Genomic DNA, 26,926 nt, shown 5'->3' with positions numbered 1-26,926 from the left:
TAATAACTCATGCTAGAGTCATAACAACTTGGAACGTAATATTTAAAAGCTCTTGTGCACCCCAACTTGTGATTATTTATTTGTCAATTTATATAAATGACCACCCAATTCAGTCTCCACCCCCAGACGTTGGTGTAATAAGCCAAGGCTGCGCGGTCAGAGAAGAGAATGGAAACTAATAACAAAAATAAGAAATCCAGGACATCCACCTATGCCTGGAGCAGTAAAGGAAATGGAAGTGCATACCACTTTCTCAAGAAGCAGATGCTCTGATGTTGTTACTGTGGTGCAACAAAGGTGCTAGGATAAGGTATAAGCTATCTGAAACATGTAATGAAATGTTAATGTCCTTTTTTATGTTGATGGTCTGAAGCATTATTTGAGACAAGCTGTCATGTTCACAGTTGTGAGTGGTGAGAAACTTGTTGTGAGTGCGGCTTCAGTTTTTCTTTGGTTTTAAAAATGTTCCCGTTGGGACACCCAGTCGCTGGTCTACCCCCTTAGGTGCCACGAGCTACAAATCGTGTAATTAATGTCAGAGAGAGTTTTTTTTAAAGCCTACATCAGTCCCACTATCGTTAAACTAAAAGCCTTTTAACCAGCTGGATTTCAGCTCCAGTGCCGAGCACGCTCAGCCCCCGGGCTGTCATCTCCTTTGACAGTGAGCAGATGGGAGTCTCTGTCCGTCCTCCAGAGAATCATGGTTGTTTTTGCACTTCTTTCTCAGGTCTTACAGAACGTTGGAGTTGTTTAAAAAGGAACGTGTCATTGTAAACCTGCACAGTTACAAACAAACAAACAAACAAACAAACAAACAAACAAACAAACAAACAAACAAACAAACAAACAAACAAACCAAAACATACTTGAGGCCCTTTTTGATGTCTCAACAGAAAGTCAACTGTGCTGTCTCAGCGGTTTTGTGTGTGGGCATGGCAGCAGAAGGAATCTCTCCCTGAGGGGTAAACTGTAGCCCTGCTTTCTCCTGAAATGGAGCGATCAGTTCTTAATTCAGAGCTGATTGTGCTCCTTCATTAAAATGCTTCTCTACAGACAGTGTTCAACGTTTTGTTGCACACAGTTTATCTGATTGGAGTAGGAAGCCCTTAGCTGACAACGATTCAGCGTCAGTGAACACAAATTGACAGGATTGGTAGCATGTTGTGGAGTAGTTGGACTGATGGTACTGAGAGTCGGTACCAGTGAAACACTTCCTCTTTGCGCCCCCCTGTGTGCACCATAAAATCCATTAAGCTCAAAAGTAACTTTCCTTTCCCACCAGCTTGTTAGTTTTTACTGTCAGCTGGATGTTTGCGTCTAAATGTACTCAGCGGACCGTCAATTAAGTCAGCGTAGTTTGCAGTTTGCCTCAATAGTGTGTTTTTAATATGCAGAAGAGGCAGCTTCTAATCCGTTTTCACCTAATAGTTTCTTGACAAGTGGCTCTCGCTCGGTGGCTGCTTATTTTTAAATGATGTATACAACAGGACATCTTTGAGTTCATCTCTATCAAGGCAACCTAAAGTCTTCACAACGTCTGTTAATCAAACGGCTGCTCAGATATTGTTACTGTCTTAACATCATCTTCCAAACGCGGCTCTTTCACTCGGGCTGTTTCGTTTCTGGCGATTGAGATCGGTAAGCAGTGGCCTACTTTTAGTTGGACTGCAGCGGTAGCAGATCGCAGTCTGGCAACAGGCAGCAAAGAGAAGCCTCATTTTTAAAAAGATTTGGCATCTATTTAATGGAATTTGCAACTCGTACATTTCTTCCAGTCTGGAGATAACAGAAATCTGATATGAAGGTAAAATAAATATAAATCAGTGAAACACATGAGGAGTGTAAGGGCTGTGATCGTGACTGCATTTAGAACGGGTTGAAGGAATGTGTCCTGGAACACAAGTTTTTTTTAAAAACTGATGCGACACATCAGTTTTTCCACTCAGGCAAGAGTCAGTTGGAAGATATATATAAGTTCCAGATGTTGCTTTCACTTCAAGAAGTCAGTGATCAGTAGATACTATAGGTGTTAGATGATTTCCTCATACTTTCACTGGTTCTTACTGCTTGTTATTCTCAATCAACGCAGTCTGTGTCAGATTTCAGTAGCATGGATGATCAGTTCTCCAAGTTAAAGAGAAAAAAATAACTTTCAGGGTGACAGAAAGTCAAACAAGTAGTTAGTGTGAAGGGTTGGAAGGTATAATGATCAAAAAGAGGCAACTTAAAAAACAAAATAATAATAAGTAAAGAACGTCTTGACTGAAGTGGTTGATACAAGCTGAGAGCAGACCGCTGACGTCTGTGAGGGCAGACACACAAAAGATTAGACATGGTTTCATTCTCTGTGATGACTCAGGCTTAACTCTGAAGCTTTCCAGTGTGGTGGAGGTACACAGAAGGGCAGCTGATAATGCTTTAAGAGTTTTAAAGTGATCCGTGGCTAGACGATATAATGTGAAAATGAAAAACGTTCCCAGTAAGGAAATCACAGCATTACCCATCGTCTTTGTTAGGGTCGACACAGACCCAGTTTTAGGTTTTAAATGCATAAGAGTGCCTCTTAAATGTTATATTAAATAAAAAGCTCTGGCAGATATTATGACCTTTGTGTCGTTGGGGTTGGTTCCGACCCCGTTATAATAGAAGACAATTAGGGCTAAAACTGAAATCATAAACACACTCTGAGCTCACTAACACTGTTAGAGAGAAGTTAGGGGCTTCTCTCCTTCCCTGAACAAACGGCGCCCTTTAAGCCTACTGCTTCCCTGGAAAAGTCCAGACGGACAGTTACAGGGCTCCGCGTTCTTCAGGTTGTTTTTACAGACACCATCGCTGTTGTTTCAATATTGTTCACAACAAAACGTTTGAAAAAATAATTTTTTTTGCCCTTTTCTTAGAGTAAATATGTATAAGTCTAAACAGACCCATAACACCACGGATGTTACTATAGTTAATATTTACATAAAAAATAAATAAAACAAATATATTTTAGAGATGTTTTCTAATACTCCTCAGTAATAGTAAGATATTATAACAACCTTTTTTAAAACATTGAAAATGAGAGGGTAAACTGTAACAAAAGCCCCGGGGGCCATAAGAAAAATAATAAAAACATACTTTTTATGGTTAAGGTAGCTTAACGAGGTAACCAGTAGGTGACAATCAAACTGGATGATGAACCCTGTTTTAAGGGTTTTTGTTTTTTTTTTGGTGACCCATTAACATAAGAGATGGTAGCAGAAAGCTAACATAAGAGGAAGGTGAAGTTTATTGAATACCCACTCTGCTCTTTGAATGACTGACACAGTGCACCAGTATACCATTATGCTTCTGTGAGCGGTGAATGGAAACATGCTGGAGTTTTTGTGCATTTTGTTTTTTCCATGTTGTTGTGAACTAAATGCACGTTTAAAGGACATTTGAAGCTTTCATGAAGCAAGTCTACACAACTGTGTCAAGTAAAGTGACCAGAGAGTGTAAAACGACTCATCCTAGCAGTCAAGAATTCTGTCCTCCCAAACAGGCAGCTTATCTTATTCACTGGATAGCGTTTCCACGTCTCTTCAAAGTAGCGAAAACAAATGGTGTGTAATTTAAGGAGCTTATGGATTTTCTCAGACTATCTGATTGATATGGGGGGGGTGTATCTTCTCTTGAATAGATGCTCATGGATGTGAGGGACTCCTTTGTAATTGCCAGGAAGGCGGTATTTTAGAATGAAGACGTTGCTTAAGGAAATTACAGATGCATAAAAGAGGAGTTTCCGTTACAATGAAGCTGAAATTCACAATGGGACAACCTGAAGCGATCTTGGGGGTTTAGTTGTAGTGCATGGATGCATCTTGTGGGAAATCTGAGCCTTCACGTATTGCTGTGTGAGGGATCTAAAATGTGTCCTTCCTTTCCTCCCTCCCTGATTCCTCAGTGTCTAAAAAGCACGGGAAGCTGATCACCTTCTTGCGCTCCTTCATGAAGTCCAGGCCCACCAAGCAGAAGCTGAAGCAGAGAGGCATCCTCCGGGAGAGGGTGTTTGGCTGTGACCTGGGAGAACACCTCCTCAACTCGGGACATGATGGTGAGTGACAGAGCATTACAAAACTGCAGCGTTTGAAACCGTTAATGATATCAGTAGTCAATCGCATAATTGTGGCTAAAAAAAAGCTTTTTTGCTCTTCAAATATTGGAATTTTAATGGAAATTACAGTCCAAATGTCTGTGCACAGAGTGGTTACATGTTGAGCGGTTATGTAGCTTACTCTGACAGCCTACGTAAAACCTTTCATTTTCTAGATTAGGATACTGCACTGGTAAGCATTCTTGTCATCTATCTTACTTTTCCAGTTTGCTTGGAGAGTTTAGAGGCTGGGTCGCCTTAGCTGTCGTTGTTGAAGTTGGTCCAGAGCCCTTTTTTTTGCCCGTTGGCCGACACTCTGTCCTGCTGGAGACACTTTGTCCCGCTGTAGCCATGGTAGCCACGCTGTAGCCTTGGCTTTTAGGAGTGGATGCTGTGACATCCACGTGAATGCCAGGTCCCGAGGTTTCCCGGAAGAACACTGCAGCATAACCAGATTATTATTCACTTCACCTGTTATCTTACAGTTGTTTGAATGGCGTCCGCCTCATACGGCATGCAAATATGAGCTTGTAGCTCATCTGGTTGCACTGAAGATGTTTGCTGTATTGAAAGTCCATCTGCAGCCTGGTATCTGGCTATAATGGTCATAATGGTGGCCTGATTACACCCTAACATCAGCTCTGACCGGCTTAATAATACTGCTCTGTTGTTGAGCACTGATCAGTAACTTAATTTTAGTTCAGCTTAAAAGCCCATTTGTTCAGGTTAATGGATGACATTGCATGTGTGGACATGCAGGATTCTCATTTGGCCAGCACATTTGTTTACAGCGATCACAGTTCAAACCATGTAATAGTATAGTCGCCTATCAGTGGGTGCTCTGTCACACATTTGTGGGTGAAGGAGCTGGACTGACCTCTGGAAATCCTGCCCTACCTTGTAAGGGGAGACGTGAGGTCTCAGTCACATGGTGCTCGGTCAGACAGTTAAGGTGTTTACTTGTGAGGAAGACCCCAGAACAACTGCTTCTGCAGAACGGACACCTTAAAGAACAGCCTGGATAAATTTTGATTCTGCAACTGTTTAGTTTTGATGAAGTCATTTTGTTTCTGAGTCCAAAGAAAAAATATTACGAAGGTTCCAAAATAAAACTGTAATTTTTGGAAAAGCTGTATTAAAAATTCCTTGCTACTGTTAACAGCACTTGGGAAATACTTAAAACAATTTTAAAAAATAACATTTTCATAGGGGGGCTAATAATTTTGTCGTCATCTGTAAAAGGCACATGAATTCTACTTATCTTGCCTTGGAAGTGCCTTAAACCTGCGTTCTTTCTGTCATCATGTTGTGACTCCTCCGATTCTAAAATACAGTATGATTGTACAGACGTCTGTAGGAAACAGCGCTTGCTCCCAGCACAACATAAAGATTCATTGTAGCCCTTCTTGTAATTTGTATGCCATCTTTCAAAACCCAGCTCATGTGATACATCCGTGAGTAAGGGATAAAGGGTTTTCACTTCTGGTTGAACACAGGCCAGGTTAACAGTTTAAAGTGCTTTTAAAAGATGAGGAAACAGTCTAGTGATTTCCACATTTAAACACATGCTGTGCATCTTTGTGGAAAGAGATACTTGTAACAAGTTCTTCCCACTCGGTCCTCTCCTGTGCGGTAGAATATCCGCTTGTTTGTTCACATTGAATGAATGGCCTTATTTTCTCTCTGGCTACATGTGGAATTTGAACAGCTGCTTCAGCAAGTGTCCCACTCTGTCAATCTAAAATGATGTGTGAGCTGTGGGGAGGCCTCCTCGTACATATACACACTGTCCTTATCTTCCATAGACACGCTCACATAGACGAATAACATGTCTGTATTATGCATAGCTCCTGAAGGAGAATGAGGAGACACTAAGCTTTTTCGTGATTTTAGCGGTCTACCACACAATCACTGGCTCAGTGATTGGTTGCCTCACACGCTGACAGTTTCCTTACAGACTGCCTGCATCAAAACAGAAAATGTTTTAAGGCAACCTAACAGTACCAGGTCAAGAAATGCATGATTCAGTATGCGTATGTGTCCACTCTAGCTCCGAGAGTGTTTTTCCATCAGAAAACACAAAAAAGTTGGTCCACCCTCAGTATCCTGGCATCTTCTTCTGTCCTGCTGCTCAGCAAAGATTGAAAATGATGAATTGCCGTTGTTTTTGTTTGACAGTGCCCCAGGTCCTCAAGAGCTGCACGGAATTCATTGAGAAGCACGGCGTGGTGGACGGCATTTACCGCCTGTCTGGAATTGCTTCAAATATCCAGAAATTGCGGTAAGGAGGCACAAACTGACCGACATCCAATGCTTGGGACTCAACACTCAAAGTACTTTATACAACATGTCTCTCTCACCCATTCACACACACGTTGATGCTTTCTAATGATCACACTTTGATGAATGCATCAGGAGCAGCTCAGGGTTCAGCATCTTGCATGCAGATTGGAACAACCGGGGATCGAACCACCAACGTTCAGATTAGTAGATGACCTGCTCTGCCAATCCTGAGCCCATGTGACACTCTGACATTGTGTAATATTATATGGAGAAAAGATTGATGCATTGCTGGGAAAAGATCTTTGCAAACACTACTGGAAAGTAGAACCGTTTCATGGCCTGTCTCAGCACTCACATGTTAGTTTGTTGACTGCAGTTTGTTGCTTTGTCCTTTTCTCTCCCATCAGGCATGAGTTTGACTCTGAGCAGATCCCTGACTTGACCAAAGATGTTTACATCCAGGACATCCACTGTGTTGGCTCGCTCTGTAAACTCTACTTCAGAGAGCTGCCTAATCCACTGCTCACCTACCAGCTCTACGAGAAGTTCTCTGTAAGTAAAACACTAATGTGGGCTACAGGGCTGCTAACTGTTGCAGATTGGCCGTGACTGACTGCTGACTTTTCAAATTTGATCTCGATAGAAAAGAAATAAAACAGGTTTATCTTATAGGAATTCTTGAAATTCCTCCTCCAGTCATGGGCCATAGACACCCCTAAAATAATAGCACCGCATTCGACACACCCTGTCATTAAAAATGCAGCAAACCACTGTGTGTGACTTGGAATAAAAACTTTCTCCAAGCACACCAGAGGCATCCCTCAGGATGAAGTAAATACTTACTGGTTGCTATGGCAGCTAGACTGAGGAGGGGGGCTTCGCGGTTACAGACCGATGTTCTGTCTGTGCCCTATATATCAGCATGAACTTGGGATATCAATGGATTAAGCTTAATGTGGACATAGCGCCAAATCCCATTACTGTCAGTCTCTCCCTGTCTCCTAATCTCTTGTTTTGCTTTCACTCGAAGGAGGCTGTATCAGCAGCGACAGACGAAGAACGACTCATCAAAATCCATGACGTCATCCAGCAGCTTCCGCCACCGCATTACAGGTTAGTGTAGAGGCACATTGCCCCCCATTGGCAGGCTAAGGAGCTGCAGGGTTACAGACTGGCTGTGCATTCAGTTGTCTGTCTGATGGTGTTAGAATCAGAGCTTTCTGTAATGCTGTTGCACTGAGTGGAATCTTTGTCTGTGTTAGGATTAATTGAATTTCCCAGACTGTGTGAAATTTGCAACTGGCATTCCAATAGGGATTAAAGCAAAACCCTGATGCTCTGAAGACAGTTTTATCATGTCCGTTAGCGTGCACATCACTGATGGAGCAAGTTGAATCTGAATATGTGATTCTTAGGACCTTGGAGTTCCTCATGAGGCACCTTTCCCGCCTGGCAGCATTTAGCTACATAACCAACATGCACAGTAAGAACCTTGCCATCGTGTGGGCGCCCAACCTGCTGAGGTGAGAGCTCATCCTGCTTTCTTTCATTGTGTTGAATGAATTGTAACTCTTCATCTGTACATTTGCTCAACTGGCTGGAGACTTCAAGATGCCTCTAATGAGCTTTTTAATTTCAAGTATAAGAAATAAAAGTTGCTGTTCTTTTTGGTGCCACACACTCTGGGTTCTTAGACTGGCCTGATTTCTAATGTTTGCCACACAAAGTACACTCTGTCTGTTTTTTATAATGAGTCATTCTGCCTGAACTGAAGGGTTTAAGCAGCCATCACATGTTGGAAATTCATCTCAGAATGGTTTTACTCAAATTCCAATTTTCTTTAACTGAGTTAAAGAAAATTTCACTTCTGTTTTCGCGTTTTCTCTTGTTGTCTCAGGTCAAAACAGATTGAATCCGCCTGCTTCAGCGGCACAGCAGCCTTCATGGAAGTTCGAATCCAGTCTGTAGTGGTGGAGTTCATTTTGAACCATGTTGATGTGCTTTTCAGCACTAAACTCAGCTCACTAATAAGAGAGGGAGCAGGTATAGACATCCCACCAGCGTGCACACATTAAGCTAAATTCAAATAGTTTGCCACTGATCGTTTTTCTGCTACATTGTCAGGTCACAACTCTTTGTCACGGCCAAAGTCCCTGCTGATTTCATCACCCTCAACAAAGCTTCTAAGTCTAGAGGAGGCCCAGGCCAGGACCCAGGCTCAGATCAACTCTCCAGTCACTGAAGACAGCAAGTACATTGAAGTGGGTGAAGGTCCAGCTGCTCTGCAGGGCAAGTTCCACACCGTCATTGAGTTTCCCACAGAGAGGTCAGCTGTTTTCCTGTTTTATTAATGTCTATTATAATGGAAAAACCTTGCATGGTGCTCCTTCTGCTGGTGTTTTGGTGAGACTGCAAGACTTTCTTGTCCATCATCGTTTTCTATTATAGGAAGAGACCGCCTAACAAGTCGAAGAAGTCTCCTGTAGGTAGTTGGCGTTCTTTCTTTAACCTGGGCAAGTCTTCCTCTATGTCCAAGCGGAAGTTGCACCGCAATCCCAGTGAGCCTAATGAGCTGAAGGCTATGGCTCTCGCTGGTGAGTGCTCACGCCGCATCTGCAGTAAAAACTGTCTGGAGCTAATCAGCGTTGTGCAGCAACAAGAGCTTAACAAAATACACCAAAGTGACAGCAGTGAATGTTGATGGTTGTGTTTCAGGAGGAAGAGGAGACACTGCAACATTAAGGTCAGCCAAAAGTGAAGAGTCACTGAGTTCCCTGCATAATGTTGAAGGTAATTATTTATGACCTCCACTTCACTTAAACTTGGAATAGAAAGCTTAATCGGTCGTTATCTTTATCGTTTGTGTTCTGTTCTTCCGCCAGGCGAGTCCAAGGTGTACCGTCCTCGGCGACCGCGCTCCAGCAGCGATGCTCTGTCAGCCTCTTTTAACGGCGAGCTGCTGGACAGCCGGCAGCACTGCAACTCGTATGATAACCTGGATGGCACAGAAGACAGCGACGGAGACGACGGACCCATCTGTGTGCCTGCTCTTATCTCGCCTCCACGCTCAGCAGGTGAAGATGTGGACCTCAGCCCTCCAGACATCGGGATGGCCTCCCTGGACTTCGACCCCATGTCATTCCAGTGCAGTCTCCCTGACACCACCTATGCCTTCCCCCTGGATGATTCACCGGTCAGGGCTGAGGGCTCCACTTTAAAGAGGAACCGGGGCAACATCTGTGGCAAGACCAATGGCTCTGATCTCATCTCTGCCTCCTTCATCAGCAGCTTGACTTCCCCGCTATCCACCGATACCAGCGTGAATACAGGGGAAAAGGCAGAGAACAAGAAGCTGACTGCGTCTTACTCGTACACTGATAAACCCACACAGGCCGTGTCACCTATTAAATGTGGAAAGGCCGCCAGTTTGACACCTTTTGTCACTTCAGACACTTTGTCCGCAGAAACACGTGGGAAGATTACAGCTGGACAGGCTGTCTTTCCACAGTCTTTATCTTCTCCTTCGATATGCAAGGACTCTCCTACATTGATGGGCAGTGTATTGCTGAAAGTAGCTGAGCCATCGCTAAGTGAAGTTTTTCAAATGGAGCTGAATTCTAAACTGGCAGCCTTTGACAGTGTGGACAGCCGAGAGGTAAAGGGAGAGGACGGCGTGCAGCAGGGACCAGCTGCTAATAGCCAAGAGCACCAAGGTAGGGCAGCGAATGAGATACATACTTTCGACCTGTTCTTTAGATGAAAATAAAAGTAAAGTGTTTGTGTGTATTTTTTGCCAGGTTTAGCTTTGCAAGGATTTCATCTTAAACCTTTTTCTTCCGATGTCTGAGCACCTTACTTACTCCCTGCCTTTTCCCCACTCTTAAAGCACCTTAAAACCTTCCCGCCTGTTCCACAATCACCTAGAGCTCTTGCTTATTCATGCTTCAACTATAGTTCCCTTGTGTTTTTTGTGTTCCCACTAGGAGTCACAACTCTGGACTCTTCAAAGGACCCAACCCCTTGTTCCCTCAACTCTACAGCACCCTCTTCTGTCCCTCCTCCTCCACCTCCTAAAAATGCTGCCCGCATGTTGGCCCTGGCCCTGGCTGAGTCTGCTCAGCAGGTGTCCACTCAGTCTCAACTGCGGTCTTCTGAGCCCTCAACACCGCTGTCCCCTCTGCAGCCGCATGAGGCCTCCAGCTTCCAGGACTCGCCACATCCTTTTGTCCTACAATTCCAGACTGCCTCAGAAGACGGAGCTGGACGAGGAAGTACTCCCCCACCAAACAGTGCTGCTACAAGTGTGATCACAGTTTCATCTCATCCCTCCACTTCCAGTCCTTCAAACAAACACCAGCCACCAGAGTTAACCAGCATGATCACTAAGCCATCAGACAGTGCCAAGTCCTCTATAACTGCATCGCAGCCAGACGTGGACCCCCCACCAGACACTCCACTTTACAATTGTGCCCCACTCTCCACATCACCCAGCCGGAGTTCTCCAACCAGGAAAAGTCCAGAAAGACAGCAGCCTGTGACAGGACCAGTCCCACTTCATAGTAACTCATCCAATTCCACTGCAGCCACAACCCCCAGTGGCAACAACAAGGAGAGTGGAAACTTACAGCAGCATGGTCCTGAGGTAAGGATATCACGTTGGCTGGTCCCAAGAGGTCCTAGCAGTGAATCTCAAAACTCACTGTTTTGGGATTGAGTATGTTCTCAGCACCACCTCCTATTTTTGACAGAAGTTATCCTCGGTGTAGGCTGCAAGTCTCTACCTGTATGTATGTATGTATATAGGTATTTTTTAAATAATTGACTGTATACCACTACTACTCTGCATTCAAATACTCTGATACTTTAGATACTTACAGTTCATATTGGAAAAGTCTTGTGTTACTATAAAAAAAAATGCACAACTCTTATTTTTCTTTTCTTTCTTTGTTTTTTTCCCTAAACCTGATATAAATAATGACTTATCCTGTGTTGGCCTCTTTTTCTCAGGTCAAACCAGAGGAGAAGGCACCACCCCCAGTTCTTCCAAAACCACCAGAACAGCCAGCTCAGAAGCTGAAAAGATCAGTCCCACCACCCCAAACCCAAACTCAGCAGCAGAGCCAAGCCCAAATACAACCTCCAGCTCAGACACAGCCTCACACACATTCCCAGACATTAGTCCAACCCCAGCCTCATCTCTCAAAGGCTAGCGCAAGAGTCGCACCCACCTCTGCTGAGCCTGTGGAGAAACCTTGGGAGGCCATAAAGCCAGTGCAGCCCTGTGCAGAGTCTGGAAAATATCACGACTCCTATGGACCCACTCCTCCTGCCCCCCCTGTTCGCACTATAGAGAGCAAACTGGCCACAGCAGCACTCAGCCACAGTGAAACCTCCTACCATATCCTGGGTGAAGGTCCTCCGTCTGGCCATATGGAGGATGCTCTCCCTCACCATCCTCTTTCTCCTCGTAAATCTTCCACGCACCAGCCAGCCTACCTGTACCACGCTAAAGGAGAACCCGTCCTAATTGATCCTCCAGGAGCTGCATACTACCACCAGAGGTCTGTAACTCTGGGCCCGCAGTCTATACCACACCACTACCAACCAGACAGTGTCCCTCCACACACCTATGTGTCAAAGTCTGAGCCTCAGATACCCTACAGTGCCCGAATAGATAACAGATACAGCACTTTAGGCCCCAGGTCCTACCATCACTCCATCAAGTCCAGAGGAAACCCCAGGAGTGTTTACCTAGCCCCAGGGCCTGGGCACCAGGGCTACAGTCATGACAGAACCCATGGCTATCCCACCATCCGCAGAGTGCACTCGCTCCATGTTCCTTCCAGCATTCGCTCAGTGCCCATCCAGAGGACTGAAGTTCCTCCAGATGACGACATGTTCTTCTACCACCGACCGGTGTACCAGTGCAAAGCCTACCAGCAGCCCCCGCAGCAGTCCTCGCAGGCAGACTACCATGTTACCCAGCTGCAGCCTTACTTTGAGAACGGACGAGTCCAGTACCGCTACAGTCCATATTCTGGTTCAGGCCCATTGGAGGCGCCTTTCTATGACATCGACCCATACGGCACTATCAGAGTCAGGCACCTTCACTCCTACAGCGGCCGAGATGCAGGAACACTTCCTGGGCGTCCTGGTGGGAAGGCGACTGGGTATCACTACCTCACTCGCCACATTCTTCCTCCTGGGAAGGAGCACAGTTTTGTGAGCAGGGACATGCCCCCCGGGCATGGGAGCAAAGAAGTTGCTGCTTACTTATCCTGGGACCCAGAGGAGTCCGAAAGGTTGCGTATGCATTCTATCCGCAGGGAGAGCAGGGCCAGGCTTAAGGTTAAAGGCCCCGTCCTCTCTCAATATGACAACGTGGGCTTGTTCACACCAGCAGATATATCAGGCTATGAAACCCTGCACCTGCGCAGTAAATCTGACCCAGGCAAAGCTGTGCTGATACCGTCTGAGAGCAAAGACGGCCGCTACCTGCCCAGACAAATGGTGTCGGACCCTGAAGCCCTCATGTACATGGAGACTGACAAGCATGTCCAGGGCAGCGGAGTGGGTGACAAGCCTGATGCACTTTCCAAGCAAAGCAGCTCCAAGAAATGCCAGTCCTCTCACTCCCTCCCCTCTGCTCTGAGCCACAGTCTCTCTCACCAGCAGGAGAGCGGTCGGCACGAGGCCAAGTATGAGCCCGGAGACGACGGCAGCAGGTCTAAACACAAGAGGAACTTTCAGGCGCGTTACGAGTGTCCAGATTCTGACCACCACCAGAGCAAAGTGAAAACATCAAGCGGCTTTCACAGCACAGACGATCAGTCATCAGCCCCCAGGGAACAAATCGGCCGCTCCAAACCCGAGCGATCGCACAGCGTCCGAGAGCAGCACTACAGCCAGGCCAAAGCAGACCTAGACAGAGACTACTCGTGTCAGAAACACAGCACGAAAGCAGTGCAGTCCCACTATGACAACTTGGACGATTACCACCCAGTACCTCAGCCTCATGCCCCTGTTCAAAAACATGGAGCGTCCAGCTCCTACCCAGCCCCAGGATTTCCAGTGAGCCACAACAACAGAGCTTACTCCACAGCTCTAGGTCAGGGGGCCTTTATCCAGACTAGCCTGGCCATGCAGAGGCCCGAGACAGAGATTCATACAGAGTGAAGCATTTAGGGGGAGGTGTAAAATAATCTGAAGCTGTGTAGAAGAAAGACTCTGAGCTATGGTTGAGCAGCCTCTGCAGGACAGTGGACTGATGTATCACCAATATTTTTGCTTCTCTGTATTTTTAAAGAATTGTAAAGAATATTGTAAGACTTTTTACAGAAAGTCCTGAATGTATACCTGAAATTATTGTCCATGAGGTCTTGTTGTTGTGATTGATTGAGACAGTAGCCGGTCATAAATGTATAATGATATGAAAGACGTGAGGTACTTTTACTAGGAACCACAAAAATGTAAATTATATATACTATATATACAAATAGAAACACCCATAAAAAGGGATTTTAGTTTGGTTTTTGTTTTTTTTTATATGGTGTGTCGCTGGGTATGAGCATCAACTGGGACTAAGGTTTGCATTTTAGAAATGCATGCACTCTATCTCTTACAGAACAGTTCTGTGTACTTCTCTATCCATTGCGTTCTCTCTGGATTTCACAGCACAAGTCGTTTCAGGAGGAGGATACGTGTAGGTCGACGCAGGGCCACCTGCTAATGTGACAGAAGCAGCGTGTCCATGTTTGTTTTGAAGAATCTGAGCAGGAGGTTGGATGAGGACCTGCAGCCGGGTACTTTGAGTTAATGTAGTGCTTGTCAATGTCTTTATTTTCTCTGACTGTGCCATTTTTACGTAACTTTGTTATAAACTGATTACAATGACTTCTAATGGAATGTGTTGGTACTCGTGTTCTTCATTAGAAGAGGGACCAAATGACTCGGCACAGTTCTTGCACATATGGGATAAAGATGGGAACGTGGATGAATGCCTGTTGTAGCACCAGAACTGTAAGGGGTTATTTTTCTTGTCCCCCCCCCCCCCCGAATCAGATTGATGGTACTTTCTGTGCTAACTGAATAAAGCTGGAAACAATGTCCTTCTGAACAATGTGGGGAAGAACACATTGTTGCTGCTTTGTTGGGGAAAAACTTGGATGAGCCTTAAATTTTGTTCCTGCAATCCATACATTTTATTTTTCCTGTCATAATACATAAATGCATGACGATTCTCGATATGTCAAGGTTGAAGGATTATTTTGATTTTTGTGGGTTATTTAGTTTCGTATCACCTTGATGGTTCTTTTCTTTTCTTCTAAGGATATGTGGGACAATTTTCTTTTCGGGCTGGAAATCAGTGTATAGTACATTCATTTGGTATTATACTATAAGCCCTTTCGGGGTAAGCATAATGGATGGATTACAATATGTTTCAACTATGTCCAAATCCAGGTTGTACTCTGTAACTGTTTAACTTCTATATCGCTTGCAGGTTCTGCTCCTCTTGCCTTATGTAAAGCCTCTACCTTTTCAGATGGGGCGTTGATGTAAGGCATTATGTACTTGAATGTGAAAACACTCGTCTCAAAATAGAAGTTATCTACAGTTAGATATGAAATAAATAAAACTGTTCAGGAAGAGATAGAATCCATGGCTTTTGTGTGGATCTGAATGTTTCTCGAAAACAGAATCGCAGATATCAGAAGTGTTACGAGTGTATCTTAAATTAGTGACGTCACTAGAGTGATGACTGATGCTTTGAGCAAATAAAGAGCTTGAATATAAAGACCGACCGTCGACAGATTTAAAGTGATGAATACAGGTGGTATTTTCAAAGTCCACATGTAGTCGTGTGAGTCAGCCTTTCCCCTGTCTCTCTGAAAAAGATAAATAAAAACGTTCATGACGCACCGCATTCATAGCATCGCAGCCGCATCTTCTAATGTAGTCCAAGTCTAGTGTTAAAAGAGCCTTGCTCAGGATGTTGAACACCAATTCCTGCTGACAGATCATTGCTGCAAGAAACATGACTGTTTTCTCCATGTACCCAACTATTTACTACATGATTGAAATAAGTTATTACAGTAAAAAGTAGGTGTGGCAAAACATCGCAGTTAGCTGAAATGAAAATAAACTATACTTTTGACAAAAATAAACAATATTGTGTTCCCTATAATTAAATGTAATTTAGTCTTTATTGGTTCAGCTACATTTACACACACAGCTTACCTGATGAGGCTTTGATGGACAGGTGAGTCAAATGAAACTTATCTGAACTATAATAACTTTGATGTAAATGCGCTGTGATGGACTTCTTTTCAGAGCAACACATGACTTACTGAATAGCAGAGTGTTGGTGGCTTTATGCAGCTCTGCAGTTGGAGACCCGGCTCAGTAACTTTACATGGTCTGGACTTTGTGGCTGAGTTGCTCTGGTTTCTTAAGTTTGCAAAAACACCAGTTACAACTGATGGTGGAATATATCGGAAGGAACATTTTGGAACAGTAGCATCTTATTGCAGGACCATGCTCAAATTACATTCAGTGCTTTGGAACGAACCATTTGTTCCCAAATGTTTATAAAGCCAGACTGCATGGATATGTCCTTTTGTTTTATACACACGGTGCAACGGGACTGAAAACAACTGAAGATTCACAGGCATTGACCAGTTATTTGGTCCATTTCCCCCTCCTGTGGATGAAGCACAAATCTCTGGGGTAAGCTTTTATTTAAAAAGGAAATGCTTGCTGCAGGAGAATCAAGAGAATGCAACGTAATCCCTGGTTCAGCTGTGATGATGACCAGAATGCCATATGTATTTTAAAATGACAGCTCCACAAACCCCATGGCTTTCTCAATTTGACCAACAGGGGGATCTAAAATGCATAAGAATATTAATTCCTTTCCAGAGAAACATTTATGAAAACATAAAGCATATATAATGAATCAGCTTTTTAAAAAATTAATGTAATTGTCTTACCCCAACTTTGGTATAACGTCTAATGCTTAAAAGTGACCAACATGAAGGAGAATGTGTTGAAATCATTCCACCACCACAAGAACAGAAACGCTCAGGTTTGGCAAGAGAACTGCAGAGTTTGGAGTTGTGCTTGTACTTAGTTTCCCTCCTGTTTCATATACTGATCAGAAACCTCGTGTAAAAAAGACAATTGCAGTAGGACTGATATGATGACACAGCTGTCATGTTTGTCATCTAAATTCAGTTTCTCGTTTGAATTTATAACGGAGATCCATAATTACTAAAACAGACAAGTAATATTTTTTCATTTCGGTTAGCGCACTTACATTATATTTTTAGCATGATAAAGAGAAATGTTTTTCCTTTAGACTTGAATGTATTTTTTTTAATTAATCTGGACTAATTTATGTTGCGAATAACAAATATTTGGTTTGTTATTAAAAAAAAAAAGTTCAGTGTTATCCATTTCCTTTCCCTACTGTTCGAAGTCAAAGTGTGCCTTATTCCCTGATATTTATCATATTCTCTCATTGGTTTTGCGTTTTACATTTGTTAACACGCGGTTTTGAGGCAAAGCGTTAAAAAAAAAAAGTCGAAAACGTAATTATTTTATGATTTTCTTGATCTAGTGTTTTCTACATCGTTGGAGTGTGAAGGAGAAAACTTGAGGAAATGAAGTTAGATTGTTTACAAATGTTACCATTGCATTGTGGGAGACAGATGATTGACACGGGCGCCATTTTGCTCCCGCTCGCTCTGCTTCCATTGTGTGAGAGATAGTAAATATCTGACACTGCCAGACAACCAGAACACACTTCTATCCTTGCGAAGAAAAGAGACAAAATTCACCCCCGGTAAGTAAAAAATTCCTTAATTATTTCTTAACTAAGAACAATAGTCACCATTTGGTGAAGAAAATAGAGTAGATAAACTTATTTTTTTGCTTTAATATCGTGTTTTTTCGATGGTGTTGTGAAAAGAGAAAGCAGCTTCCCCAGGCAGAGAAAAACGGCTCAGTACTTCCACTGCCGAAATATCTAGTCCACTTTCAACGGCGATTTCTACCTCGCTTTTTCGCTTTAAAATACCTCTACTTCATCAGTCTTTGACTGTTTTTCGATACGCTTACTTGTCTACTACGATTTGTTAATGCTCTTGTGAGCACACATTTTCTGTTTTGGTGGGAAAATGTCAAAGTTTACATCCCGCTCGTTGCCTGTGTATTGGTAGGTTCGTTTCGGTCTGCGGCCATAATCTTGCGGTATGAGGCGGAGTTAACAATACTTGTCCCGCCCTAAAATACTCCTGGCTGAAACATCATTGGTTTGGGTGTACAGTGGAGCCACAGCTGATTGGTGGGATTCAGAGTGACGGCCTGTTAAAGGTTGTGATTGGCTAAATTGGGATCCCACAGTCTCTAGATTGGCTAAAGTCTTTGTGTTTGTGCAGCGGCCAAACCCGGGGGAAAAGTTTTATCAGGAGGTCCAAAATGACTTAAGAACCAAGTATTTATAACATGTTTAATTATAGATCCGTTAATAATTGATACAAAAATATTAAAAACTCAAAATGCATAATTACTTGATAACAAATAAAACGAAGTGGTAAAAGGGGGGAAGTTGTATGTTTTAATTACTTATATATATTTCAGAGCTGCTGCACTGAATATTGGAAACTTTAAATAATTTAGTTATTTATCTGAGTTCAAGGCCACTAGCTTAGCAGGATCATTTGTCCAGTGTGCAACGATTAATGTCACGATGAAGCGAATAGAAACAGATACATTGTTTGGGGGGTTTTTTGTATTCCGTCAGGTGATACTCTGTCGTAATGGCTCGTACCAAGCAGACTGCTCGTAAGTCCACTGGAGGAAAGGCTCCTCGTAAGCAGCTGGCCACCAAGGCTGCCCGCAAGAGCGCCCCTTCCACAGGTGGTGTCAAAAAGCCCCATCGTTACAGGTAACGTTCATTTTGAGTCACATTAATTGCTCCTTATCATATCAGACGTTTAATGAGCAATCTTTACCCTGCAAATTCTGCTCGGAGCCACAAAAAGTATTTTAATTAGGGAGACTCAGCCTTAACTGTCAACATTACTGACAGGTGTAAAAATAAATAAATAAATGATTGTACTGAGCTTGAGGTCATGCGTTTCAGGCCTGGTACGGTGGCTCTGAGAGAGATCCGTCGATACCAGAAGTCCACTGAGCTTCTGATCCGTAAGCTGCCCTTCCAGCGCCTGGTGAGGGAGATTGCTCAGGACTTCAAGACTGACCTACGTTTCCAGAGCGCTGCCATTGGAGCTCTGCAGGTGAAGCCACACTGCTATGTTGGATGTGGGAAGGAGGTCCATGCTGTTAACAGTTTGTTTTTTTTCTAGTAGAAGCTTTGACATCACTTTCCTTATTCTTCTAAATTTGTTTGATTAGGGTTTTTTTTCCCCCAAACTGTTTTTTAGCACTTAGTACGATTAGCGGCACTAATTTTTGATTCATCAATGTGTCTCTGTAGAGAGGTTTCCAAATGTTTGGTCCATGAGTTTAACTTGTAATGTGAACTCTGAAGGGTTTTATATTATATGCAAGTCTGTCTTGTCCTTTGTTATGACTTTTAAGGGGCTGTTAGAGAATTACGTGCTTTCAGCTGTCGATATTTAAGGACTACACTTAAACCAATGCAGCAGATCAAAGTTTAGGTTCTTTTCTCTTATATTACAACATCATTAATATGTACTGCTAATGTTGTTTGTGTTTGTCCCCTGCAGGAGGCTAGTGAGGCGTACCTGGTGGGTCTGTTTGAGGACACTAACCTGTGTGCCATCCATGCCAAGCGTGTCACTATTATGCCCAAAGACATCCAGCTGGCACGCCGCATCCGTGGAGAGCGCGCTTAGATGGCCTCCCTGATGTTTCATCTGTGTCCTATTTTTCTTTACCCATCCCTGCCTTTACTCGTTCATTTTACTCCATCCACCCACCTCCACCCGTCCCTATTCCATTCTCTCCCCAGCCTACCCAGCTTCTCGGTAGACTTTAGAGTAATCTTGATTATGAAGAGATAGAAATATGTTGAAGTCTGATCAATTTGTAATTTTTTTTGTCTTCACCAAATGTTTTAGGGTACCTTCTTCGTGCATGTAAAGGGTTGGCAGATCAGATGCACATGTGCACACATAGGCAAACATGCATTCCTGGGTTTGGGAGCTACTTCAAATCTGGAAGCCCATCAGTAAGCTCACCTGGAGTTGAGCAGGTGCAGTTTTTGTGGCAAACGGAGCCAAAGCAGAGGGACAAGGCCGAGGGGTTAGTCTGCTTAAGGGGAGCCACAACTTCCACAGCAGGGTGCTATTAAAACTAGTCCCGAGGCCTCCGCCCCCTCTGAACATCCTCCTGCTCAGTGCGTCCTTCTGCACCCCGACTCTCCTGTTGCTCTGCAGCTGTAGCTTTTCAGTGCACCTCCGTCACCTGTGAAACCTGCTCGTTTGTTTGTGTGCTCCTGTGAAAACTGATCTTCCAAACCAGCTGTGCTCAAACAAAAATCTCTTGGTTTCTTAAGAATATTATTGTTGTGGATATGGTGTCTATTTTTGTTTTACACATCTAATTCATAGAGGAGCATCTCCTCCTTTACCACTTATACAGTTATCAAAATAGGAGTAAAAAGCAATTAATAGTATCAACATTATCAGTTAGGGTCTTTTTGTTTGCAGTGATTTGTTACAGAAAATCAGGAAGGGCTTCTCCATTTTCCAAGGAAACTTCAATTCTAATGGCAGCCACGAGGGGGCGGGGTCTCACTGTCTCCTCTTCTGTTCACTGTAGATTAGTCTTCACATTCAGCCTCCATCTCTCTGTCACCACAGATTAGCATTATACTTGTCACACCAGTATGAATTGACATAGTGAACCTCTGCATGTTTAGGGTCTGTGTGTCTCCTGCAGCTTCTCTACACCTGAGCATATAATCTGTCCCTTATCAAAATTTGGGATGCACAGTATAACCTCATACTTTTTTCTTTTATATTTTTCTTATTCCTTGAGATTTTCAGACGTATAAATAAGCTGATCTTTGTATTTTCCAAATTTCTCATATTATGGTGGTAATAAATAGATGTTAAAACACGTGGATGAGAGTTTGTGTGTCATGTTTGCGTTACGTATGCTGCAGTTCAATCTGAACAGAAAGCTGTGCTGTTTATCAGTGCAGAGAAGCCAAACTTCCACATGGGGGAGACCTTAAACAAATAAGGATTTAACGGCCAGCAAACTCGTCAGTAAAAGAGTCCATAAACATAAGTGACACATGTTCAAAGAAAAAGTAGAAAAAAACGCTGCCAGAACATCGTACAGAGCCTCTAATGGGGACAGGGTTTTCACAGGCAAAATATTTAGTAACTGAATTTTGTGTAGTAAAAAATGATGTATTTACATAAAAGTATTTTCACCACTGAAATCACTCATGAGTCAAGTAAGGTGAACAAATCCTGGAGAGCTAAGTGGGGGGAAAGCACCACGTGTAGCAAATTAATACAGGTGAGAGGTGAAAGAAATGTTATTATTGGACATACAAAACTATGCAGGTCACAGTTTGGCATTTAGCATGTTAAGGTCTGAATGTGCCTGTGAACTATTTCAATGGAGTCCAGTTTTTTCCCACTGCAAGCATAGAAGGAATCTGAAGTTTACTCGATTAAAAAATGAACTCTTTAAGCTGCTTATTGTCTGCTCCTCAGTTTCAGTGGGAATGCTTGTATAGATGCGCATAAGAGATTCATGTGTCCTGTGTATAAATAAATAAATAATAGGCAAAATACAAACAAAAACTTTGAGAATTACCTCCCACTGGTGTCACCTACTTTGTTAATATTTTTAACTGTTGCATTTTGTTTGTTTGTGCTAGTTTGTTCCACAGAAACCTGCAAAGCTTCTAACGTTAGGGTGAGTCCTTTCTTTATTTCACAAAAGACAGACTTTACAATAAAACATGACAATGCTGTGCAGCTCCACATAAAGTAGGACACCTGGTCCCTCTGTTGTCAGCATGAAGCTGTAAACATTCATTCTTTGAATCTCCACTGGAGAAAATCTACATGTATACAGAGGGAATGCAATCCACGCTTCCCGACACATGTTTCTACTGTATATCCTGACCATTTACTATTTCCTTCCCACCCATATCTGGTGTATTTGGAATAAAATATTCTCATCTACTTCATATTTCATTATATTTTTATTCTACTAAGTTTCTTCTCAGAATATGATCATATAAAAAAATTACTGAACATAAAATGATTTGTTTATTATAGTAAATTAATCTATTATAGTAGAATATAGTAAATGATAGTAAATTAAACTAATCTATAGATGCAGAAAAACTAGATCCTCAGTTACTGAAAAGGTTATCTAAGAAATCTAAGGTACTGGAGAAAGAGATTTCAGTTTCATTTTACTTAATGTATTTTATGAGTATCATTATTATGCTTTAACAGAGAAAGCACATTTAAAAGCACTAAAACTGAGCAACTCTGTCGCAAACGTTGAGCAATACACTCTCTGGATCATCTCGAAACCTGGGTTTGAATTAAAAGATCCCTGGGTAAGCTAATGGCTACCTTTACTGCAGACAGAGATAACACTTGCGTCCGTGTTGTCTATGTTTTTTGTGGCGTTCCTCAGGGCTCGGTTCGCTTTTATTTTCAGTGATATGCTGCTACTCAGCCAGTTCTTTTACCGTATGGGCGTGCTGCCCCTAGTTAAAATATTATACTCATATTTCTAGGAATACAGGACTATTGCAGTTCTTAAAGCATAGACAGACAAAATGAGAGCATTTTGCTTATTTTTTTAAGGGGGATGGACGTTAAAATAGATATTTAGCCATAACACTACAATATATTCCCCACAAATCAAAGTCCAACATTTTCTTTATTTAGTTTTAATCAGGAAACAAAAAACAGGAGTAAAAATAATAATCTATTGCTCCTAAAACAGTAACAGTTATAATATTCATCTAGCATTGCATATAGTATTTTTACAACTGCAAGCACTGCTGGAAATGTTGCCTCACACACTCAGTTAGGTATGCTTATGTCCACATCACTATCCAGCAACATTTGTCACCAACAAATGGACACAGCTGGAATGAAGACAGAAACAGCTGCTAACATTTTTCCATCCTTTTTTCCTAGAATTCTATGATTTCTTCCAAAATCATGCTCACATTCCCACTGCTACCTGTTTTTGTAATTACAGTGGGGCCAGTGAGAGCCAGAGATTTTCCTTGTTTGAGGTGACCAAATACTTATTTTCCACCCTGATTTACGAATAAATTCTTTACAAATCCTACCATGTGGATTCATGGATTTTTTTTTCACATTCTGTCTCTCACAGTTGAAGTGTACCTCTGGTGCAAATTACTGACCTCTGTCATCATTTTAGGTGGGGGAACTTGCACAATCGGTGGCTGACTAAATACTTTTTTGCCCCACTGTATATGCTTTGTTCAATTGTCACCATGTAATGTATTATGATAAAGTCAGGCACAGGCTGTTTGCAGAAGTGGTTAAAGGATAGGTTAACAAATCGTTAGAAGTACCGAACAAAGTGATGGTAATTTATATGAGAATACTTTTACAGATATATGCTGATTAATGATTAATTGATTATCTGCCATTACTACCTCCTGCCATGCAGATGAAAAACAAAACACTTTCTGTGTGATAACTGAAAGTGTTTTGTAATAACTGTCTTTTTTTGTACCTGATTTTCACTTACAGCACAGAGGCATATCTGACTGGAAGAACGCTGTGTACAGTGGTTGTGTGACTGGAGGAGCTATTGGCTTTTGCGGTATGTAACTTACTTTATTAACTTACATTACAGCAAATTTATGCATTTTGTCCACGTGTTTATTTTTCTGTTTTGCAGCTGGTCTGAAGGCTGGTGTTTATTCTCTGCTGCAATTAAACATGACTTGCAGTGAAGCTCTATGGAGTGGCTCGATGGACAAAAACATAAATATTACACATGTGGCCCAGAGAAAGAAGACTCGCGTTGTGAGTTTGCTAACCCTGATGTTTCCCTGCACATCAAGGATTGCTGTTAAAGCAGAATTGAAGTGTACTGTTCAAACACAGGGATTTTAAGTGGCACCATAGTGGGTTAAAACAAACAAACAAACATAAAAAAAAGACATGTCGGTTTTTCCTGTGACTTTCATATTGTGGACAGTTAGAGCAAGGAATGCCAATTTCTCATGGTGAATCTTCAAAGACAGAGCAGAGTGGGTCTGCTTCAGTGGCGCACTGATCAGGTAATGAAAGCTGAACTTGTGTGAATTTCACTCTGGGTCAAAACTCAGATGAGCAATGTTCTGCCTGTAAAACATTGGTTTGATGTGTAAGTAACTAATCCACACCAGGATTATTTATAATAAAAGAATTGTTTTTAAATTGTGGATTTACTACTTTTCCTTGATTATTAAAGGACTACAACACCCAAACTAGTCATTACCTTTGCTTTAATTTTTCCTTTTTTTTATTATAGCGAAAGTAGTCTTCAGGAAAAGTTCTCCAGGCTTCTTGAAGGACATTCAATTCAATTCAATTCAATTCAATTCAATTCAATTCAATTCAATTTTATTTATATTGCACCAAATCACAACAACAGTCGCCTCACAGAGCTTTATATTGTACAGTAGATCGTACAATAATAGATACAGAGAAAAACCCAACAATCAACAATATGACCCCCTATGAGCAAGCACTTTGGCAACAGTGGGAAGGAAAAACTCCCTTTTAACAGGAAGAAACCTCCGGCAGAACCAGGCTCAGGGAGGGGCGGTCATCTGCTGCGACCGGTTGGGGTGAGAAGGAAGACAGGATAAAGACATGCATTCAAAGCTCTTCTTTTGGATGTTGGCTGCCTTTCCTTCCCTTCTCTGTCAAGATGATCCCACTATTCACTAATGTTGAGGTCCAGGGTTTGGGGAGGCCAATACACAACTGATAGCATTCCATAATGTGTTTTTCTATTTGAAGATGGTGGTGTTGTAAATGCTATTGTATAATTACGTTAGCACAATGGTGATAGGAAGTAGGGGTGGGTTTTAATAATCGATTCATCGATTAAAATCGATTCTGGATTGGATAACGTGACATTGATTCATTAAAATCCTGAATCGATTTTTTTATATAAATGTATTTTGCCCAAAATTCCAGAATCTCAGGTGAAACGTCACAAAATTTTGACGACCACCAAACATTTAAAACAGTAAATGAGAGCAGGTACACGGCTTCTGCACAAAGACGTAAACACAAAGCGCGACCCGCAGATCAGAATCAGTGAGATGTGGCCTTTCTCACCCGACCGCACGGACACGGTCGGGGCTGAAAGCTGACAGCTCGCTGATTCTGATGTTTCGGCGGGTCCGCGCTTTGTGTTTACGTCTTTTTTGCACTGATTCTAAAGCTGTTAGTTTGATCTCTCTCCAAACAATATTGACCAAACCAGCAGCAGCAACCCTGTTCGAACATAAGAGTGTCCATAAGTGCACGTGGCACCAGGACGCTCTAGGCCGTAGAGTGATGTAGGACACATGTAGCTTTGGAAGATGGGTGCAACATTGACTGTCCAGCTCAGCTCAAAATTCAGTGTTTAGACATTTTCCTAGCTCTCCCATCTTCTTCTTCTTCTTCATCCTCCTCCTCCCTTGGTCTCCTCCTCGAACCGCCTGGTACTGGGTTGGGGGGCAATAGCACAGGAGCATCCTGGCCATTGTCTCCATCGTCATCTGTGTCACTATCAGGAACACTTTCAGTGTCGCTCTCAGATCCCTCATCTTCCCACCACCTGATTTCATCAATAATTGGATCTTCTTCTGCTACATTATTGTACACGGGTTGTTCTATTTCTAGAGGTGGATTTCTTTCTGTGTAATCTCCTGCTCCCATCTCTGCTCTATTAATGACCAATGGTCGTTCTATCTGTTGGGGTGGATTTCTTTCTATGTTATCTCCTACTCCCATCTCTGCTCTAAAATTTTCCCAGGGTCCTGCTATTTCCTGGGGAGGATTTATTTCGATGCCTCCTACCGGAACATCAACTGCCTCCTCTTGTTGTGGCAGTTGATTATCAACTAAACCACGCAACTGATTGATTTCAATCCAGGGGAACATCCTGTCAACTGCTCTAAGATTTCCCTGTTGCAGCAGTGCCAAAAGCAGCTCATTGACTGCTAGTCCTACACCAACATGGTTTTGTTCACCATCGTCATGGTTTTGTGAGCCGTCTCCTCTATCCATTTTTTGAAAACAGTCTGCTTTAATAGACTGGAGGAAACTGGTCGGTACAGCTGTCAAACTTTAGCTGATTGGTACAGAACTTTTAAAATGTCCTTGAAAAAGAGTTTAAATCTCTTTAGGAAACTGTTTAAAAACACGAAGCAAATGTGAACTAATCGCAACTGATTGCTGTGAGGAACACTGCGAACTAACGGCTATTTAAGGACTTTCAGATCAAAGTCAAGATTTTGATTGGTTGTGCTTTGAGCTGACTTTTGTGACGTCATCGAATTTGGTTCATTGTGATGACGGTCAACGTTCTGCTGATGAAAAAATGTCGCCGGTGACTGAAACTTTTACAGGAGAAGCATTTCCCACAAAGCCTTGAATGAATTATAGTGACAGAAAGGGGCCACAAGATGACGCCATTTTTCACGTAGTAATTCGCGCCTCAGAGACGTCGTTATTTTTCAAAAAGAAAAAAGAAAAAGAAAGAAAGAAAGAAACAGCAACAACTACTAAACAGAATTTTTACACGTTCATTGCACATTTGTAGGAATGTTTAAATATTTACTTTTTATTAATTACTTTTCATTTTATCTTTATTTTTAAAATCACTGTGCACTGGCAGACCGGGGAGGTGGTCCCCATCTTTAAGAAGGGGGACCGGAGGGTGTGTTCCAACTAAAGGGGGATCACACTCCTCAGCCTCCCTGGGAAAGTCTATGCCAGGGTGCTGGAAAGGAGAGTTCGTCCGCTAGTAGAAACCCTGAAGACCAAACCGCTGTTGACTTAGCATGATCTGTTCTCGTACCTTGTCTGTAAAGTCAGCGCATACACGGCGCACCAGTTTCGCCGTCATAAATCTCTGGAGGCGCACATCCAATTCACCAAGGACTGGGTGCAATTGTGAGTACGCCGTCATTCAAACCAAGTGAAGTCAGCTTGAGTACTACGAGTAAAATGCGTTTGATTTCCCTCCGAACATTCAGATTAGTGCAGCATAAATTCATTCATGAGGGGAAATTACAGTGAGAACGTGTGGAAGCTCTGTTAGATGGATGCCATAGTGAGTTCAGTGCACTGATGTGACATTGTCCTGAAGGATTTAGTTATTCTCTATGGTTAATGAAATTACACTAATTAATTCATATTTATTATAAATAATCCTAATTACACATCTTGCTTCCGTGTTTGTGTGCTGTGTCACTAAATACATTTTAGTGACACATTTTATTTTAGTTTTATACATTGATTA

At 42.5% G+C, this 26,926-nt stretch overlaps 2 protein-coding genes across 10 annotated transcripts in view; both read left to right on the top strand.

Moving 5' to 3' along the window:
- The window catches only part of arhgap32b (Rho GTPase activating protein 32b), a 125,242-nt gene extending 109,691 nt beyond the window's left edge, over positions 1-15,551 (top strand). For all 9 annotated transcript variants that reach the window (XM_086307877.1, XM_086307874.1, XM_086307875.1 and 6 more), the window contains 12 exons: positions 3,929-4,078; positions 6,296-6,398; positions 6,808-6,952; positions 7,431-7,513; positions 7,816-7,923; positions 8,298-8,443; positions 8,525-8,726; positions 8,849-8,994; positions 9,116-9,190; positions 9,283-10,113; positions 10,384-11,042; positions 11,408-15,551. In XM_086307877.1, coding sequence (XP_086164003.1) covers positions 3,929-4,078; positions 6,296-6,398; positions 6,808-6,952; positions 7,431-7,513; positions 7,816-7,923; positions 8,298-8,443; positions 8,525-8,726; positions 8,849-8,994; positions 9,116-9,190; positions 9,283-10,113; positions 10,384-11,042; positions 11,408-13,576 — 4,817 coding nt within the window. In that variant the 3' untranslated portion in view covers positions 13,577-15,551. The remainder of the gene's footprint in view (positions 1-3,928; positions 4,079-6,295; positions 6,399-6,807; positions 6,953-7,430; positions 7,514-7,815; positions 7,924-8,297; positions 8,444-8,524; positions 8,727-8,848; positions 8,995-9,115; positions 9,191-9,282; positions 10,114-10,383; positions 11,043-11,407) is intronic.
- A 1,557-nt stretch (positions 15,552-17,108) lies between these two features.
- h3f3c (H3 histone, family 3C) lies at positions 17,109-20,513 on the top strand. Its single transcript, XM_086307872.1, has 4 exons — positions 17,109-17,243; positions 18,204-18,347; positions 18,546-18,699; positions 19,153-20,513. The coding sequence occupies exons 2-4, from the start codon at positions 18,220-18,222 to the stop codon at positions 19,279-19,281; spliced, it is 411 nt and encodes a 136-aa protein (XP_086163998.1). The 5' UTR covers positions 17,109-17,243; positions 18,204-18,219; the 3' UTR covers positions 19,282-20,513.
- The last annotated feature ends 6,413 nt before the right edge of the window (positions 20,514-26,926 follow it).

Source organism: Aulonocara sp. 'chitande type north' Nkhata Bay, linkage group LG10 (assembly GCF_057382095.1).
Source record: "Aulonocara sp. 'chitande type north' Nkhata Bay isolate Kocher_YH1m ecotype deep benthic linkage group LG10, A_spYH_male_GT1.1, whole genome shotgun sequence".
Lineage (NCBI taxonomy): Eukaryota > Metazoa > Chordata > Actinopteri > Cichliformes > Cichlidae > Aulonocara > Aulonocara sp. 'chitande type north' Nkhata Bay.
This window is presented reverse-complemented; position numbering and strand designations above follow the sequence as displayed.

Bases quoted from the DNA above. Each gene is read 5' to 3' on its own strand.
- h3f3c (XM_086307872.1), top strand. From the start codon at position 18,220: ATGGCTCGTACCAAGCAGACTGCTCGTAAGTCCACTGGAGGAAAGGCT. The intron at 18,348-18,545 runs GTAACGTTCATT...CATGCGTTTCAG, and splicing joins AAAAAGCCCCATCGTTACAG to GCCTGGTACGGTGGCTCTGA. The intron at 18,700-19,152 runs GTGAAGCCACAC...TGTCCCCTGCAG, and splicing joins CTGCCATTGGAGCTCTGCAG to GAGGCTAGTGAGGCGTACCT.